The sequence below is a fragment of the Ornithorhynchus anatinus genome, chromosome 5, assembly GCF_004115215.2.
Source record: "Ornithorhynchus anatinus isolate Pmale09 chromosome 5, mOrnAna1.pri.v4, whole genome shotgun sequence".
Lineage (NCBI taxonomy): Eukaryota > Metazoa > Chordata > Mammalia > Monotremata > Ornithorhynchidae > Ornithorhynchus > Ornithorhynchus anatinus.
Window position 1 is genome coordinate 1356731 of NC_041732.1, and position 18638 is coordinate 1375368.

General features: G+C 59.2%; 1 protein-coding gene across 2 annotated transcripts; it reads right to left on the bottom strand.

Moving 5' to 3' along the window:
- Window positions 1–205: 205 nt before the first annotated feature.
- Window positions 206–17801, bottom strand: DHX34 (DExH-box helicase 34). 2 transcript variants are annotated; one of them, XM_029065202.1, is made up of 18 exons: window positions 17751–17801; window positions 15085–15227; window positions 10515–11564; window positions 9971–10282; window positions 9426–9680; window positions 8913–9015; window positions 8547–8764; window positions 7866–8040; window positions 7373–7566; window positions 5956–6057; window positions 5606–5842; window positions 5145–5318; window positions 4190–4304; window positions 3741–3847; window positions 3190–3462; window positions 2244–2420; window positions 1964–2105; window positions 206–1772 (listed from the first exon to the last, which is right to left on the bottom strand). In XM_029065202.1, the coding sequence occupies exons 3-18, from the start codon at window positions 11304–11306 to the stop codon at window positions 1648–1650; spliced, it is 3501 nt and encodes a 1166-aa protein (XP_028921035.1). In that variant the 5' UTR covers window positions 11307–11564; window positions 15085–15227; window positions 17751–17801; the 3' UTR covers window positions 206–1647. The 2 variants fall into 2 exon arrangements, with proteins under 2 accessions (XP_028921035.1, XP_028921037.1); XM_029065204.1 differs by lacking the exons at window positions 206–1772; window positions 1964–2105 and having other exon boundaries at window positions 2343–2420; window positions 4227–4304.
- Between the last annotated feature and the right edge of the window lie 837 nt (window positions 17802–18638).

An 18638-nucleotide genomic window follows, 5' to 3' on the forward strand; every position in this document is an offset into this window, starting at 1 on the left:
CCCGGTGAGGACCGGGCTCCACTGCTCGCTTGGTACTTCCTCGTCCCTCCAGGAAGGAGAGGGCGTCAGGGAGCCGGAGGCCGCTGGGAGGCTCCAGTCCAGTATTCCCACAATTCCCATTTGCTTTGGGTCCTCGGGCCGGTCGCCCCAGGGCTGGGGGCTGGGGGTGTGGTCTTCCAACCCCAAAGACCAAGAGTGATTCTCATTCATTCAATTGGATTTATTGAGCGCTTACCATGTGCAGAGCACTGTACTAAGTGCTTGGGAACGTACGATAAACGTTCTCTGCCTTGTGTGGGCACCCAACCGAGGGTCACGTGTCTGCTTCCACTTGTGACCGACCCCACCAGGCAGAGTGGGGCCCCGCGGACCTGGAAACCTGGCCATGTTCAGCAGCCCTGGACCTCCCCGGGAAGACCAGGGGGCCGCGGGCCAGGCTACGGGGACTGGGGACAGAAGACGGGTCCTGACGAGGATGGGCCCAGCCATCCCGGGAGACCAGGCCACCGTGCCCCGGTCTCCAGGCCGAGACTTGGGTGGGAGGAGGAGCCGTGCTCAGGGTCTTGGTTTCGTGGCAATAAAGCGCACACGACAGAAGGTGGCTACGCTCTGAGTTACTGAGCCCGCCTCTCCACGTCCCAAGAGCCACAATCACGGCTGACTACTGCGCCCCGCCGCCACCTCCGGGGCACCTTGACCCGTCCACCCCTTCCTTTCCAGATCGGGTCTCGAGGATCCCTCGCCCCGGGCTGGCTGGACTGGCCGGGCCGTGGAGCCGGGGAGGCCCAGCTGCGTGACGGACAGGGTACAGCGCTGGGGCAAGTCAGGTTAGGGCTGGGCCTGCTGAGAGGGCGGAGCCCGGCCACACCCTGGGCCTCCCGGGGCCCGCGGCGAGCGACTGGGCCGGGCCAAAGGAAGACTCACGCTACCAGCGGCGCCGAGGGGAGGGGCCGGGCGGCCACTGACTTCACCCGTTGAAGCTCACGCAGAAGCAAAGGAAGCTCCTCCGCTCCGGGTCGCTCCGGTGCCTTACGGAGCCTTTCTGAACTGAGCCCCGCCGAACCTAATCCCTGGGGGCTTCCAATGACAGCCCGAGGCAGGCCTCACCGTGTCCCCGGCCCGGCCCACGCCAAGCCAAACTCACAGCCGAGCCACTGCCGGTGGGGTCCGGAGGGGCAGGCGCACCTGAGCCCTGGAGGAGCCGGGGCACGACTGGGGGAGTGTCAGAGTCTAATTTGCCAGGAAATCAAGAGCGGAACACACAACTACACAGATACCTGTGCTGTCCTCTGCCACCTTTTTCCAGTCTCCTGTTGTCCCCAGAACCAGATTGTTGACCCCGTGCCCCCTTTCGAAAGACGGGGCAGATCTCGGGAGCCACACAGAACGCTCGGGCTAGAAGCCAGTGATTTACTAGGACGCCCACCGGCCCACCCCAGGGCACAGTGATCCTTCCCGGGGGCCGAGCGTCCAGTCACGTCCTCCCAGCCTGCCCCCCAACTCCTTAGCCCTTTGCCTCTTCCCCTCCCCCGCCGCTCAAGTTCCTGCTTCAGTCGACGGTCCCCGGGCTGCAGTGAGGGCTACGGGCGGTGGCTCCTTTTGGCCCCGAGGCCCCCGGCCAGCTCTGCCCCAAGTCCCGCCTCGTGCTCACTGGTGCATCTTACGGTGTCGGAGGATGTCCGTGGGGGTGAGCAAGAGGTCTTGCCGGCAGATCTCGCAGCGGTACGGTCTCTGCAGGGCGGTGCCCTTGCCAGTGGACTCTTGCGGGGCCCCTGCGGCGGAGGCGTGGGGGTTGAGTCGCGCCCGGCTGAGGGGTCCCTCTGGTCCCCGCGGGCAGTACGAACCCTCCCCCACCACCCTGCCCCTCCCCTGGCACGGGGGCTCTGCGGAGCGGTGAGCTCCTGGTCTGACTCAAGCCGGGGGACCAACCGGGGTAGCCCCTCACCGCCAGGCCCTGCCTTACCCGTGTCGGGCGGGGTGTCCTCGGGTGGCCGGCAGGCATTCTCATGGCACAGCCGCTCCATGGGGGTGAAGGGCATGTAGAGGCCGCAGTGCGGGCAAGTCCAGAAAGTACGTAGGCACTCACTGTACAGGTCCGTGTCGCTCTGCAACGAGGGCGTGGGACGGGGGGCGTCGAACCGGGTTCCCCGCCTACCCCCCCGACTTCCTCTTCTCTGGGTTCTGGGGCGCTCGGCAGATCAATTCCCACTGTCTTTCGCTCCCGAGGAGGCCCTGACACTCACCGCGAGGCAGTTATAGGTGAGGTAGTCGTTGAGGGCAAAGCCGCCCTTGGTCTCGTGGGGCTGCAGGGCGGCGCCCCCAAACAAGCCCGACATTTGGGGCGCGGCGGTGGCGGTCTGGGGCCCCACGTACAGGTTCTGCACCTCCAGCCCGGTGAGTCGGCGGAGGCGGTAGGGCACCTGGAGACCCGCGGGGCGGGAGGGAGGGACAGGACATAGTGGGACGGGGCTCGGGGCAGGCCCCGGCCTGCCGGAAACGCCAGTCCCGCGCATCATTTCCTCCGTGAGCCCCTCCCATGATCCCCCCCCATGATCCCCCGCTGCCCCCACTCCCTCCGTCACCCTTCCTCCCCCACCCCAAGCTGCCTCCTCCTTGACGTGTCTGCTCTCTCCTCCACCCCGCCCCACCCCACCGCCGGTCAGCCCCCTTCTCTCCTTCAAAGTCAGGGACCCGGCCACCGTTCCCCCATCCCAAACCTCTTCCCCTCGCCACAGCTCTCCCAGAAATGTAATACAGCACTCTGTCCACAGCAGCAAGCACAACAGAAGGTACAGAGAAGCAGTGTAGCCTAGTGGATAGAGCCTGGGAGTCAGAAGGATGTGGGTTCTAATCCCAGCTCTGCCACTTGTCTGCCGGGTCACCTCGGGCAAGTCACTTCACTTCTCCGTGCCTCAGTTCCCTCATCTGTAAAATGGGGGTTAAGACTGTGAGCCCTCACTGGGATAGGGACCGTGTCTAACCTGCTTAGCTCATATTTACCCCAATGTTTAGAACAGCGCCTGGCACACAGGGAGCGCTTAACACCATGATTATTCATTATACCACTTGGAAGGGCACTCCACAGACAGCAATGAGAGCTCCACAAAACCCCCTGCCACACCACCTACCCAATCCTGTGCCCTACAGGCAGCGGGCGCCTCCGTGCCCGGGTCTCCTTCCGGCTTTTACCTTGGTTTTCCCAAAGCGCAGCAGCTCCTGGGTCAGGGCAGCCACCTCCTGCCGCTCCGCCCGCGGAGCGGCCTCCCGGTCCCTTGGCTCCCGGTGGCCCCGGGCCAGCTGCTGCTGCAGGAGCTGTTCCCAGCGGGAGCGGAGCTGCACGGCCACCGAGAGGAGCTGGAGGGTGCCCTCGCTCCCGTCCAGGCCCAGCTCCAGCCAGCCGTCCGCCACGATGCGTGAGCAGTCCCCATTCGTGTCCAGACAGCGGCTGAAGAGCAGCAGAGCCTGGGGGCGGGGGGAGACGCAGCTCACTGTGGGGGGCACTGGGGGATCCCGGGGTGAATAGCGCCCCTGAAGGGGCAGGATCGTCTGACCAAGGTGCCCATACATCTTCATGCTCTGCCCGGGTGTGCCGGGCCCAGGTGCTTTAGGACGCAGGGGATTGGGAAGGGAGGGGAGATGGGAGACCCGGGGAACGGAGGGGTGGTAAATAAGGGTACGGGAGGTGGGGCGGGGGCCCCGGTGGCAAACCCAGCGTGGCAGCGGGGTGCCCGGTCACCCACCTGCAGGGCCGGCACGCGGACACAGTTGACCAGGTATGGTTTGGTGGTTTCCAGCAGCGAGACGAAGGCCAGGAGCTGGTGCTGGCTGCTCTTCCCATCGCTCCGGTCTGAAAGGGCACCGCTCTGCTCACTCTGCACCATCGGCCTTCTCCTCCCCTCCTTTTCCCTCCCCTCCTTCTGTGGGGCAGTCCAGGCCATAGCTCTGTTGGGGGTCTCTCCTCCGCCCATCCCACTCTGTGGGACCGCCCCAGGCTGGAACGGTATGCCAGAGGACCCTCCCTTTTTCTGTGGCCCTAGGCCATAATTGTAAGGTCTGGTTGTCGTCGTTGTCGTCCCCGTGTCCCCCCCCCCCCGTCCCCCCCCCCCCGGTCTCTTCCCATTTCCTCTGTGGAGAAGCCCCAGGCCAGAGCAGAAAGCCCGGGTGCGGGAGGGCAGTCTCACCCACTCACCTCCACTCTTTTGGTCATCAGTGTCTCTTCCGCTCACCTGTAGCACCTCTGGATTGCTGGCAAAGACAGAGGTCGGGTGGAGGACGGTCCCCTGCTTGGTTTTGGTGTGGAAGATCTGAAAGACAATAACTGTCATCTGCCACTCCTGCACGCTGAGCGTGCTCCCGAGGGGTGCCCACCCTGTCACACTGGGAGAGCACCCCAAACCTGATGGTCCCTTTGGTGGCAAGGGAAGTAGGAAGGGGGACAGAGGATAGGACAGGCCTTGCTTCTCTCTCCTTTTAAGCAGTGTGGCCTAATGGATAGAGCATGGGCCTGGGAGTCAGAAGGACCTGGGCTCCAATCCCCGCTCTGCCACTTGTCTATGAGATCTTGGGCAAGTTACTTCACTTCTCTGTGCCTCAGTTGCCTCATCCATACAACGGGGATTAAGACTGTGAGTCCCACGTGGGACAGGGACTGTGTCCAATCTCATTTACTTGTAGCTACCCTAAGGCTTGAAAGAGTGCTTGGCATATAGTAAGCGCTTATCAAGTACAATAATAATAATGTGTTATTATTATTAATGCATTATTATTATTGCCCTCTGAGCCCACTGGCCTTCATTCATTCAGTCATATTTATGGAGCGCTGTTTGCAAAGCACTGTACTAAGCGCTTGGGAGAGTACAATTTAACAACGAAAGACACATTCCTGCCCACAATGAGCTCACAGTCTAGAGGGGTATCAGCAGGTGACTGAGAGAGGGAGAGAGCGAGGCAGGGCAGGGCCCAGCTAAGAGGGAGAGAAGGAGAGGGCAAGGCTGGGCCCAGCTGAGAAAGTAAGAGGGACAGGGCGAGGCTGGACCCTGCTGAGAGAGGGAGGGCAACGCCAGGCAGGGAGAGGGTACAGCTGACAAGAGAAGGGAAATGAGGGGCACGGCGGTCAGGGGACCCGGAAGGCAAGGAAGGGGTACCTGGTCGGAGTCCTTGCGGCAGCTGTTGAAGTGGTCCGCTGCGGCCAGCTGGGGATAGAGGCCCCTGGCCAGCACCAGCTTCAGCAGGGCCAGCTCATCCCGGGACAGATCGCGGCCGGCACTGGCGGCTGCCTGCAGCTCGTCCACGCTGTGGCGCAGCTTGAATTTGACGTCCTGTGGAAGGGTTGGGGGAAGAGCAGGGTGGGGCTGGGCGAACCCCAAGCCCCCAGCAAGCCAGCTGGGCTGCCCCACGGAGACTCAAACCACGGCAAGAGGGAGGGAGGTTGGACCTGAGGAAGAACTTCCTGGTGGTGGAGAGGTGACGAGGGGCCCCGGGAAGGGAAGGGTCCCCTCCCCGAGGACCTCACGCCCCCTGGAGACCCTCCTCAGGCAGGGTCAAGCTGGGCGGGCTCCTGGGCGGGGACCTGGGTGGGCGCTGGGCCTCGCTGGCCTCTCCTCACCTGGATGTCCACGGCGCCGCCTTCCCGGGGATCACCTTCAGCGGCGTCATCACCTGAGGAGGAGCCCCCCTCCTGGCCCGGGAGCGGCAGCACCCTGCGTCGGCGCCCTTCGCCCTCTTCGTGCCGCCTTTTCAGTCGCCGCAGCTCCTGGCGCTCCCGGTGCTGGCGCTGCCGACTGAAGCTGTCTGCCGGGGTGGTGCGCGAGTCCGCCAGCAGCCCGTGGTCCCGCAGCAGCTCCTGCGGGGGGCAGAGGCCGGGGATTGGGGGGGAGGTCCCTCGGACACAGGGCTCACTTGTCCCCTCCCGGAGCTTTCTCTCTCTCTCTACCCCCAGCCCAGGCGGGGCCAGACCTTGAACTGGCGCCTCAGGTTGGCCATCTCGTAGAGCCGCTGCTCCTCGAGGCCGCGGCGGCGGCACCACTTCCGGGAGCCGGAGCCCCGCTCGGACTTCACCTGGGGACAGCGGAGGAGAGGGTGGGGTGAGTGGCACCGAGGCGACCAGGTGGGTCGGTGGGTGGGTGGGCTGGGGGGGAGGGAAGCTGGCAACGCCGAGGGTCTCTGAGCCTTCAGGCTGAGTGCTGCCGGCAGGGGAAGTGGAGGGCAGGCCATGCCCAGTCAGGCCTACACTGCGTGTGCCACCATCCTGTCGACAACCTGCTCTCATCCTCCCCGTCTCTCCACCTCACCTCCTCCCGATCTTCCACCCCAACAGCCAGTCTGTCGCTAAATTCATTCAGTTGTATTTACTGAGCGCTGATTGGGTGCAGGGCCCTGGACTAAGCGCTTGGACACATTCCCTGCCCACAGTGAACTTACAGTCCAGAGTGGGGGGCGAGACAGACATTAATATAAATATACACCGCTGGCCCAGGCCCTTGTACTATCCCACGAAGGTACCACCTCAGCCTCCTCACCGACCTCCCTGCCTCAGCCTCTCCCCTCTCCAGTCCACGCTTTGCTCTGCTACCTGGGCCGTTTTTCAAAAACGTCATTCTGCACACAACTCCCCACTCTACATAACTCTCTGATGGCTGCCCGTCTCAAACAGAAATTACTGAACATCGGTTTTAAGGCAATCTATCAGCTCTCTGCACCTCTTTATCCTCACTCTTCTTCCCCTACACCCCAGCCTGCACACTGTGCTGCTCTAGCAGCTCCCTACGCACTGTGCCTCATTCTTCGCTCTCCCACTGCCGTCTTCCTGTCCCCGCCCTCCCTTCTGCCTGGAGCTCTCTCCTCCTTTGATCTGGACAACCACTGCCCTCTCCATCTTCAACTTCTGAAGTTACTGTGTTCTCCAGGTGCCCTTCCCCCATTAATTTCTGAGTTCCCTGGGTTATATCCCCTCATCTGCAACTTTAGCACTTCTGCACCATCTAAGCTCACAGACTCTATGAATTCCTCCTTCTGAAATTTACTGCTTCCCTGGCTAGACTGTAAGCTCCTTGAGGCCAGCAAGAATCATACTTCCTAATGTTCTGGACTCTGCTAAATGCTCAGTCCAATAAGTGCTCAGAAATCTTGACTGATTGACTGACTCCCCCAGGGTTCCCCATGCTCCCATCACTCCCAGGAGCTCCCAGGACCCCGTCGAGCCCACCACTGTCAATAACCAGGGGTCCCACACAACCCACCCTTCCCAGTAACCCTCAGAGCACTGGGTGCCCTCTCTCTTGTCCCTCTACACAGAAGGTGAGTAACCCAACAAGCTGAGTAGGTGGTCCCACCAAACCTGCCCCCACTGGATGGGAGGCGGGTCTCATCTCACCTGCACCCAGGCATTGAAGGCGTTGAGGAGGGTGAAGGGGTCACCATGGCTGCTCTCCAGGGGTTTGCGAGCAGTTCCGCAGTCCGGGTTGGAGTGGCCGCTGCGAAGGAACGGAGACTGGACGCTCAGCGCAGCCGCCACGGTGAGCACCGGCTCCACCAGCTGGAACAGGGAGCCCAGGATCAGCATCTTCCCTAAGGGGAAACGGCCTTGAGACCCACCCATCCACCCACCGACCTCAAGGTCCCCAACCCCCGTCTCGTCCCGGCCCTCACTTGGCCTTGCTCCAGCCAAGGAGGCGCCACAGCCAGTCAAGGACCTGCCCTTCGAGCCGCAAGTCCCTTCTCTGGTCTAGCCCCTCTCCCTCTTGCTGCAGTCAGCTCTTTCCTGGGGGCTTTGGCGGGCTTGCACACCCCCTCCAGTCTCCCCCTGCCCAAATTCTCTAGAGCTCCTGTCTCCGGCCCGTTGGGACCGAGTGCGAGCTCCAGCTCACCGATCACCACATCCACCGGCAGCTGGGCCAGCAGGTTTCCGATGGGCGTCAGGTCTTCCGCGGCATCCAGCGCCCCCTGGTCCCGGAGGTAAAGCACGGCCGTCTCCAGGCTGGACGAGGGCGGTGGCTCGATGAAGGGGAAAGTGCGGGGATCCCCCAGCCCCATGCTCTTCATCTGTGGGGAGGGCCACCGTGGGACGGGTCAAGAGTGATGTGGGTGTCCCATTCCCCCACCTCACCCTCTCCTCACCCTACAGGAGAAGATCCTCCCCAGTGGCCCTTTCTCCTCGCCAGCCTGAGTAGGAGTCCTCTTCTCTGACTGACTCCTCTAGGGTCCTACGTACCCCCACCCCTCCAGGTCTCCCTTCCTGCCTGGGTGGTGGGGGTTCTTTCTTTCTCCCTTCTGGCCTGGGTGGTGAGGCCCCCTCTCTCCCTGCCTGTATGATTGGGATCGCTTTCTTCCCACCAGTCTGGGTAATGGGAACCCCTCTCTCCCCCAGGTTGCATGGTCGGATCGCTCTCTCTCCACCGGCCTCGGGGGTAGGGTCCCTCTCTCCCCTCTGGCCTGGGAGTTTGGGGTCCCTCTCTCCCCACTGGCCTGGGTGGAAGTCCTTATCTCTCTCCCCCAGTTTGCCTGGCGGGGTTCCCTCTCCCCATGGCAACCCAGGGCGCTCTGTCTACCTGCAGCACCAGGGCGTCCAGGGCCACACGCTGGATCTCTGGCACGGGGTAGGGGGCGAAGGCGTCGTAATCTGACTCGGCATAGAGGCGGTAGCAGACCCCGGGCCCCGTGCGCCCCGCCCGGCCCTTACGCTGCTCCGCGCTGGCTCGGCTGATCCAGAACTCCTGCAGCCGCTGAAGCTTCGCCTTGGGGTCGAAGCTCATCTCCTTCACTTTGCCTGCAAGGGACAGGGAGGCCGGGCTGGGTCTCCCCTGCAGGAGATTTCACAGTCCCGGGGTTGCAGGCTCTCATGGGGAAGGGAGGCGTGTAGGAGGCAGAGAAGGGGAGAAGGGAAAGGAAGGAGGAGGAAGCAGACGAGCTCATACCTGAGTCCAGCACGAAGCGGACCCCATCGATGGTGACTGAGGTCTCGGCGATATTAGTGGAGAGGATGCATTTCCGGACCCCTGGAGGAGCCACGTCGAAAACCTGACCGGAGGGGAGGGCGGGAAGGGGGTGTCCATCACCCAGCACCAGCCCGATCCTGAAGGGAGCTGAGCTGGGTGCTGTATAGCAGCACGAGTCCCCGGCCCAGCCCTGCCCTCCAACAGCTGACAATCCAGTCCACCTCTGTCTATCCCCAGCCATCAATCACCTACCCCCAGCATCTCCAGTAAGGAGGAAGGCCAGACAGCAGGTGAGGATGGGGCAGACATCCGGGAGGGATGAGACGGAGTGGAGCAAGGCCAGGGCAAACGAACAGACAATCGGGAGGGACGAGGCCAGATGGACACCAGAGAGGGGCCAGAGAGAGGAACAGCGAAAGAAGGGGGCAGAGCTGGCCAGGACAGAGGGAAAGCAAGCACCGGCCCCTCCTGCCGGCCCAATCCCACCCTCACCTTATCCTGGTCGGCGACAGAGAGGGTGCTGTGCAGCGGCAGCACGATCCAGCGCTGGGTGTGGGTGGCGTAGGTCTGGGCGGCCTCCTGAACGGCGCTGATCTCGGCCATCCCGCTCAGGAACACCAGCAGGTCGCCTCGCTCGTCGGCCGGGTACCGGTGGTCTATGGCCTGCAGCACGCGCAGGTAGGGCCGGGGGTCCAGCTTATCCGACCGGGCCGCCGTCTCCTCCTGGGGCACCGGCTGGTAGATGACCTGTGGCGGGGGGGACGGCCGGGGCTGTGGGAGGCCGAACTGGGCTCCGAACTGACTCCTGATGGGAAGGGAAGGGAGGGCCTTTCCCGAGGCAAGGGAATGGATGAGATGACCCTCCCAGGTCCTATCCAGGTCTCAGAGAGTGCTCAGAGGAGAAACTGAATGGGGAAGAACACGAGGCAGCCAGGAGCAGCCAACGGGAGCAGGATGCTGCGGGGGAGGGGGCCCTCGACTGCCACCTCCACCCCCCCACCCACCACGCCCACCCCACTTGCCCGCCACTTCCTCACCGAGATGGGAAACAGTCGCCCGGGCACCTGCACCACGGGCGCCTGGCCAAAGTAGGCGGAAAAGAGGGCGATGTTGATGGTAGCCGACATGAGGACCACCTTGAGGTCGGGCCGGGCGGGCAGCAGCTGGCGCAGGACGCCGAGGAGGAAGTCGCTGTGCAGGTGGCGTTCGTGGGCCTCATCCACGATCAGCACCTGGTACTGGGGCAGCGTGGGCTGGCGCTGGATCTGCCGCAGCAGCAGCCCCTCCGTCAGGAACACCACTTTGGTGGCCGCCGAGCGGGTGCTCTCGAAGCGGATCTGGTAGCCCACCTGCAGCCACCGGGGCAGAGAGAGGGCAGGTGGGTATCTGAGGGGCCGGCGGGGCGGGGGGAGGAGCAGGGTCCCACCCTGAGCCCCGGCCCGTCACCACGGCCGGCGTATCCCGGACCGACCCGCTCCGAAGCTGGCGACCCCCTGCCTCCGGGCTGCCTGTTTCCAAATCTGCCCCCACCCCGCCACCTCCACCCTGCTGTCCCACCCCACCCCCGGCGGCCCCGCTCACTTGCGAGCCGTACTGGTTGAGGCTTTCAAAGGCCACACGCTTGGCCAGTGAGATGCAGGCAATGCGCCGGGGCTGGGTGCAGGCCACGTGGCTGAAGCCGGCAGCCAGGAGGTACTGGGGCACCTGGGTGGACTTGCCGCAGCCCGTGTCCCCGGCCACCACCACAACCTGGTTCTCCCTCAGCACGCTGAGGAGCCGAGGGGCCAGGCGGGCGATGGGCAGGGCTGCCCGCTCCTTCTGCAGTTTGGCCAGCTTGGCCAGGCTCTGCTTCTGCATAAAGTCCAGGTACTGCAGCACGGCCAGGCGGAACTCGGCCAGCCTCTCACGGGGGATAGCCGCGGCCGCCGTCCTCCGGTCACCCCGGTCCTCCACTTCGCCGCCGCTGAGGAGGGCCAGGTTGATGCGGTAACGTGGGTCGTACGTCCGGGGCAGGTCGGCCAGGGCGGGGTGGCGGGCGTCAGCTTGGCCCGGGGCAGGTTGCTCCCCCTCTCCCTCTTCCTCGCCGGTCCTCTCTCGCCTCTGTGCCTGAAAGCGCTGCAGCCGCTCGAAGAAGGCCCAGAACTGCCGGCAGTCCTCGGAGCCCGCGCGCACGGAGTCCTGCTCCCGAAAGAACACTTCTTCCAGCCTTCTCCGCGTATCCGGGCAGTCCCAGTCCCAGGAGCCTGCATCGGGCTGGGACCTGTAACCCCGGCTCTCCCGGCCACGATCCCGGTTCTCCCGGCCGCGATCCCGGCTCTCCCGGCCACGATCCCAGCTCTCCCTACCGCGATCCCGGCTCCCTGACTCTGACATGGCTGGCGTGGCTAGCCTGGGTCACAGGCTCCTCTCGCTCCTTCCTCTTTACCCCCTCCTGGCAGGGCAGACACCTTCACATCTCCAACCGGCTCCCGGCCCTGGGCTTCGGGGGGCGGCCGCTAGGACCGTCCCCGCTCCCGGCTCAGCCAATGTCAGGGCCCAGAAACAGACGGTCAACGGTCCCAGGCTTGATTCTGGACTCAGGGTTCCCTTGTTCTCTGCAGTCGGGGCTCCTCACTGTATCGCGGCTCTGGTCTGCAAACAAAGTCACCGGGCACCCCCGTCACCCGCAGCGGCTACTGCTCTTGCCCTGCCCTCAAAGAGCTTACTGTCTGGGTCGGGGCAGGCACACCACAAAACAGTCCTACCTAAGAGCGGGAGTCAGCCCAGTAGAGGAGCGAGAGAGAGAACCCCAGAGTAGGCAGAAAATGGAGATGGGAATGATGATGATGGTATTTGTTAACCGCTTACTATATGCCAGGACCTGCTCTAAGCGCTGGGGTAGATACAAGCTTATTAGTTTGGACACAGACCGGGTCCCACATGGGGCTCACCGCTTCAGGGTTAAGGTAACTGAGGCACAGAGAAGAATAATAATAATGGTATTTGTTAAGGGCTCACTATGTGCCAGGCACTGTACTAAGCGCTGGCGTGGATACAAGCAAATCGAGTTGGATTCAGTTCCTGTCCCATGTGGGGATCACAGTCTCAATCCCCATTTTACAGGTGAGGTACCTGAGGCCCAAAGAAGTGAAGTGACTGGCCCAAGGTCACACAGCCGACACGTGGCGGAACTGGGATTAGACCCCATGTCCTTTTGACTTCCAGGACCGTGCGCTATCCACTAGGCCACGCTGCTTCTTGCAGTGCGGGAGGGAATCGAGCAGATGGGCAGGCAAACAGATGTGCAGCCAGGGTGGGTGATAGAGTGGCGTGGGCAGAGAGGGTAAGTCACGGAGGGCCTCCTGGGTGAGGTGGCTTTGGGGCAGAACTCTGTGGGTGGGAAGGGCTGCGGTTTGGTGCACTGGGAGATGAGGGTGCAATGGATTGGGAAGAGGAAAGGAGATCCAGGTCAGGAGTTAGCTGGGGGAGGAGGTAGGAGCGGGCTAATCCGTGGTTGGGAAAGAGAAGGGAGCGGTGCCAGTCCACACCCTGCTTCCTGCCCAGGCTCCCCTGTAGCGATGCTCGGGCGGAAAGGTGAATGAGGCCAGTGACCCTCTCCTCTGGTGGCGAACACTTTCCCCGGCCCACCTCTACGCTGCCACAGTCACATCTGCCCAGGTCACTGGCCTCCACCAGCCTCTACCGTGCCAGCCTCCCCCAGACTTCTTCTCAGCCCTCTCCAGCCTTTCCCCGGGTGCCCTCAGATGCCCCCAGTTTGCCCCCTAGTTGTCCATGATGTTCCCCAGCTCGACCCAGCCCGCCCCCACCATCCCACAGCCTCACCTGGCCCCTCCCCAAGCCGGGACTGGCAGGGCCCTGGCAGAGCCCAGGAGTCAGCTTCTTTCTCGCTCCCCGGTGCTGCTTTCGCAACATTCCACCTCCTCAATCCCTCTTTCCCTTCCTTTGAAGCTCATATCATGAGCCTCTACCACCCACTCCAGATACTAGTCACGGTCATCTACCGTCCCCTCAGGCCTCACCTCCAACGTTTTGAACCATTTTCATCCCATTGTCACATTCCTTCTCTCTTTCTCCATCTCTACATTGACTCTTGGGGATATTACTATCCACGCAGATGTTCCCGATGACCCTTCCACTACCCATTTTCTGTAACTAAACTCCACCGATCTCCTGCTCCACTCCAGCTTGCCCACTCACCAACTTGGACACACACTTGATCTCATCATCTTTAGTCACTGTGCAATCTCTACCCTCACCAACTCTGAAATCCCTCTATCTGACCACAGCCTCCTCACCTCCTCCCCACAAATCTGTCCTGTTCCCTCCCAGAGACCTCTGATCTTTTGACCCCATCTAATTTTCTCACATCATCATGCCCTACCTAGCCTCTATACCCAAACTACCTTCCGGTGATGACCAAATTGACACCCTCAACACCACCCTCTCTACTCAGCTCACTCACTCCTCTATCCCTTCACTGATCTCATACCACAAACCCAGTGCCCTGGATCTCCTCCACAGTCTGCTTCCTTCGCTCCTGTGCACAAGCAAAGGGATGTGATGATTAGTAGTAGCATTCATTAAGCGCCTTCTGGGTGCAGGGCACTGTACTAAGCATGGAGAAAAAATACACAAGTGGGAATTTATGGCATAAAATGAAATATCTAAGCAGCACGGCCAGGTGGAAAGAGTGTGGGCCTGGGAGTCCGAGGACTTGGGTTCTGATCCTGGCTCTGCCACTTACCTACTGAGTGACACTGGCCAAGTCACTTAACTTTCCTAGGCCTCAGTGTCTTCTACTGAAATGGGAATTTCCTACTTAGGCTGTGAGCCCCATGTGGGACAGGGCCTGTATCCGAACTGTTTAACTTGTTAACTTTAACTGTTTAACAAATACCATAATTATGATGAAAGCGCTTTGGGAAAATAAAAGTGTCTGGCAAATTCCAGGTGTTACCCTCTACCAACAAGCTTCCCTGACAAATTCCTAGCACCTTAGATCGCGTGAACCCCTCCAGCATCTCTTGTACTTACATATTTACTCACAGTCATCCTCAGCACGTTTCAATATATGCTTGTCCAATAGTACAGTCAATTAATTTTCAAGCGTGGGGGGCAAGGAATGTGTCACTCCTCTGTTTTGTACTTTCCCGGGCATTCAGTACAGTGCCCAGCCCCAGTAAAGGCACTCAAGAAGGGCTATTATTGCCCCTCCTGCTTTAACCAGGTCAAGAGTTAAAAGGAGACAACTGTTACTTGCCCTATGTAGTACGTAATCCCTGAAGTACCAAAGCCCTGGCACCTTTTTTCCCAGCCCCATGGAGAGCCTCTTCCTTTTCTCAGCTTCCTATAACCTCTCTTCCCTTTTTTCTGAGAGACTCACATCTCTCTCTCTCTTCCTCCACCCCTTCCCCGCAACCCAAAGAGGAAAATGTCGAGAAACAACCCCATATGCAAATATCACCAGATCCGAGAGGTGCGGAAAGAATGGGGTGAACTCTGCGGGGTTTGTCACGCGTTAGTGCCTGGTGGGTTCCCTGATCCTAATAATCTAATAATGATGGAATTTAGCTCATCGTGGGCAGGGGACATGTCTGTTAACTCTGTTGCAGCATACTCTCGCAAGAGCTTAGTACAGTGCTCTGCACATAGTAAGCACTCAAAAAATACCATAGATTGTTTTATTGAGCCATTTTTAGGGTCTAAGCACTGTACTAAGCGCTGGGGTAGATACAAGATAGATCTGACACAGTTTCTGTCCCTCATGGAGCTCACAGATTAAGAAGAAGGGAGAGCAGGTACCTTGTTTCTAATCAATCAAAAATACTGTTTTAGTGCCTATGAGGTGCAGAGCGCTCTACTAAGCACTTGGGAAGGTACAATCGTGGTAACAGACATGATTTCTGTCCTTACGGAGTTTACAATTTAGGAGGGGGATGGCCAGGACTTAAAATTCCCATTTTACAGATGAGGTCACTGAGGCCCAGAGGTCAAGTGACTTGTCCAAGGCTGCCCAGCGAGCTAGGGGGAGAGCTAGGACTTGAACCCGGGACTCTGACTCTCAGACCTAGGCACTTTCCACCAGGCCACATTCTGACCTGAACCCTGGGCACCTGAAAGAAATACGGCCTGAGGATGAGGATGGTCTCACCATGGCAGCACTGCTTCTGCCTCTCTGTCTGTAGCTTTGTCTTCCAGCTTGGCCCGATCGCATGTCTCTCGCTTCCCGTGACTTCCTCTTGATCTCACGTAAACCATCCGCCACAATCTCCACGCAGTTCAGGGAACCACCATCTGTTTTCCGAGAGATTTTTGTTTATGTTCTCTCCCAGAACAGACTGGAAGTCCCTTGAGGGCAGAGGCCTAATATCCTCCTTCTATTTTCTCCTATTTCCCCAAGCGCTTTGCACACAGTAGGTGCTCAATAAATATGATTTATCTATTTATATGAATGAATGGGGTGGTGTGTGGTACCAAGAAAATGTTAAATCAATACCAGGCTTGGGATACCATTTATCCGCCCCAGGGCTCCTGTCTCATCCCGCTAACACTCAGTCTGCCTGTCTCTTTCAGTTTGTATCCCCATCTCTCACTCTTGTTCGGTCTTCCCTACCCCACCATCTCTCCATCTCCCTTCTCTCTCTCATCTCTGCTTCTATCTCCACCTTCCTCTTCCACCTCTCAGCCTCCATCTTCTCTTGTTTCTCCTCCCTTCCCGTTTCCTCTGTCTCCCGTCTCCCTCCTGTTTCCGTCTTCCTCTGATTCTCAAGAGTTGTCCCTCTGTCTCCCCAGATTCTGGGACTGTCTTCCCTGGTCTCTCCCCATCCTCCTCCTCAGTGGTATTTATTGAGCACTATGTGTTAGTAAGTGCTAAGTGTTTGGAAGAGTACAGCACAATAATAATGTTGGTATTTGTTAAGTACTTGCTATGTGCCGAGCACTGTTCTAAGCGCTGGGGTAGATACAAGGTAATCAGGTTGTCCCACGTAGGGCTCACAGACCTCATCCCCATTTTACAGATGAGGGAACTGAAGCACAGAGAAGTTAAGTGACTTGCCCAAGACCACACAGCTGACAAGAGGTGGACCCAGGATTGGAACCCATGACCTCTGACTCCCAAGCCCAGGCTCTTTCTACTGAGCCACGCTGCTTCTCACAATAGAGATGGAAGACTGTCCAAGTGTACTGTACTAAGTGATTGGAGTAACAATAATAACAATGGTATTTGCTAAGCTCTTACTATGTGCCAAGCACTCTTCTAAGCGCTGGGGAGGAGACAAGGTCATCAGGTTGTCCCATGTGGGCTCACAGTCTTAATGCCCATTTTACAGATGTGGTAACTGAGGCACAGAGAAGTTGAGAAGCAGTGTGGCCCAGTGAAAAAAGCGCGGGTTTAGAAGTCAGAGGTCATGGGTTCTAATCCCGGCTCCACCACTTATCAGTTGTGTGACCTTGGGCAAGTCACTTCACTTCTCGGTGCCTCAGTTCCCTCATCTGTAAAATGGGGATGAAGACTGTGAGCCCCACGTGAGACAACCTGATGACCCTGTATCTTCCCCAGTGCTAAGAACAGTGCTTGGCACCTAATAAGCGCTTCACAAATGCCATAATTAAGAGAAGCAGCGAGGTTTAGTGGAAAGAGCACAGGCCTGGGAGTCAGAGGTCGTGGGTTCTAATTCCGACTTTGCCACTTGTCTGCTGTGTGACCTTGGGAGAGTCACTTCACTGGGCCTCAGTTCCCTCATCTCTAAAAGAGAAAAGCAGCATGGTTCAGTGGAAAGAGCACGGGGCTGGGGACTCAGAGGTCATGGGTTCAAATCCCAGCTCCGCCGCTTGTCAGCTGGTTGACTTTGGGCCAGTCCCTTCACTTCTCTGGGCCTCAGTTCCCTCACCTGTCAAATGGGGATGAAGACTGTGAACCCCACGGGGGACCACCTGATGACCTGGTATCCACCCCAGCGCTTAGAACAGTGCTTTGCACCTAGTAAGCGCTTAAAAATGCCATTATTATGATTTTAAAATGGGGATTAAAAAATGGAAGCCCCACGTGGGACAATCTGATTACCCTGTCTCTACCTCAGCGCTTAGAAGAGTGCTCTGCATCTAGTAAGCACTTAACAAATGCCATCATTATTACGATTAATGGGGATTAAAAAATGTGAGCCCCACGTGGGACAATCTGATTACCCTGTCTCTAAGCACCGCGGCTCAGTGCAAAGAGCCCGGGCTTGGGAGTCAGAGGTGATGGGTTCGAATCCCGGCTCTGCCACTTGTCAGCTGTGTAGGCAAGTCACTTCCCTTCTCTGGGCCTCAGTTCCCTCATCTGTAAAACGGGGATTAACTGGGAGCCTCACGTGGGACAACCTGATGACCCTGTATCTCCCCCAGCGCTTACAACAGTGCTCTGCACATAGTAAGCGCTTAACAAATACCAACATTATTATTATCTCCCCCAGCGCTTAGAACAGTGCTCTGCACATAGTAAGCGCTTAACAAAGACATTATTAAAATGGGGATTACGAGTGTGAGCCTCACGTGGGACACCTGATGACCCTGTATCTCCCTCAGCGCTTAGAACAGTGCTCTGCACACAGTAAGCGCTTAACAAATACCAACTTTTTTTTTACCCTGGCGCTTGGAGCAGTGCTTTGCACATAGTAAGCGCTTACCAAATGCCGTCTGTGTTATTATTGTCGCTTCCGTCTCCCCGTCCCTCAGACTGTCTGCCCCACTTTGGGTGTCTCAGCCTGCGCTTGTCCCTGCCCCCCGTTGCCCTCGTCTTCCCGCCTTCGCCCCTCGCCCACCCTCCGCCATCACCTCACTCGCGGCCTCGGCCCAACTCGCCGCCGCACTGCGCCTGCGCCCCCCGCCCGCCGCACTGCGCCTGCGCAGCCCCCCCCCCCCCCCCCGCGCTCGCCACACTGCGCCTGCGCCCCCCGCCCATGCGCGTCCCGCCCGCCCGGCGTTTCCCACCGCCCCCGCCAGGGGCCGCTGCCTCCCGCTACGGCCTGTCCCGCTTCTACAACTGAATAATAATAATGTTGGTATTTGTTAAGCGCTTGCTATGTGCAGAGCACTGTTCTAAGCGCTGGGGGAGATACGGGGTCATCAGGTTGTCCCACGTGAGGCTCACAGTTAATCCCCGTTTTACAGATGAGGTCATTGAGGCCCAGAGAAGTTAACCCACTTGCCCACAGTCACACAGCTGACAAGTGGCAGAGCCGGGAATAATAATAATAATAATAATGTTGGTATTTGTTAAGCGCTTACTATGTGCAGAGCACTGTTCTAAGCGCTGGGGTAGACGTAGGGGAATCAAACCCATGACCTCTGACTCCGAAGCCCAGGCTCCTTCCACTGAGCCACGCTGTTTCTCAAGTGCAGTGTGGTGTAGTGGGTAGAGCACGGGCCTGGGAGCCATTAGGTCATAGATTCTAATTCCCCGCTCTGCACTTGTCTGCTTTGTGACCTTGGGCAAGTCATTTCACTTCTCTGGACCTCAATTTCCTCATCTATAGAATGGGTACCGAAACTGGGACAGGGACTGTGTCCAACCCAATTTGCTCATAACCGCCCCATTGCTTAGTACAGTGCCAGGCACATAGTAAGCGCTCAACAAATACTATTATTCATTCATTCATTCAATAGTATTTATTGAGCGCTTACTATGTGCAGAGCGCTGTACTAAGCGCTTGGAATGTACAA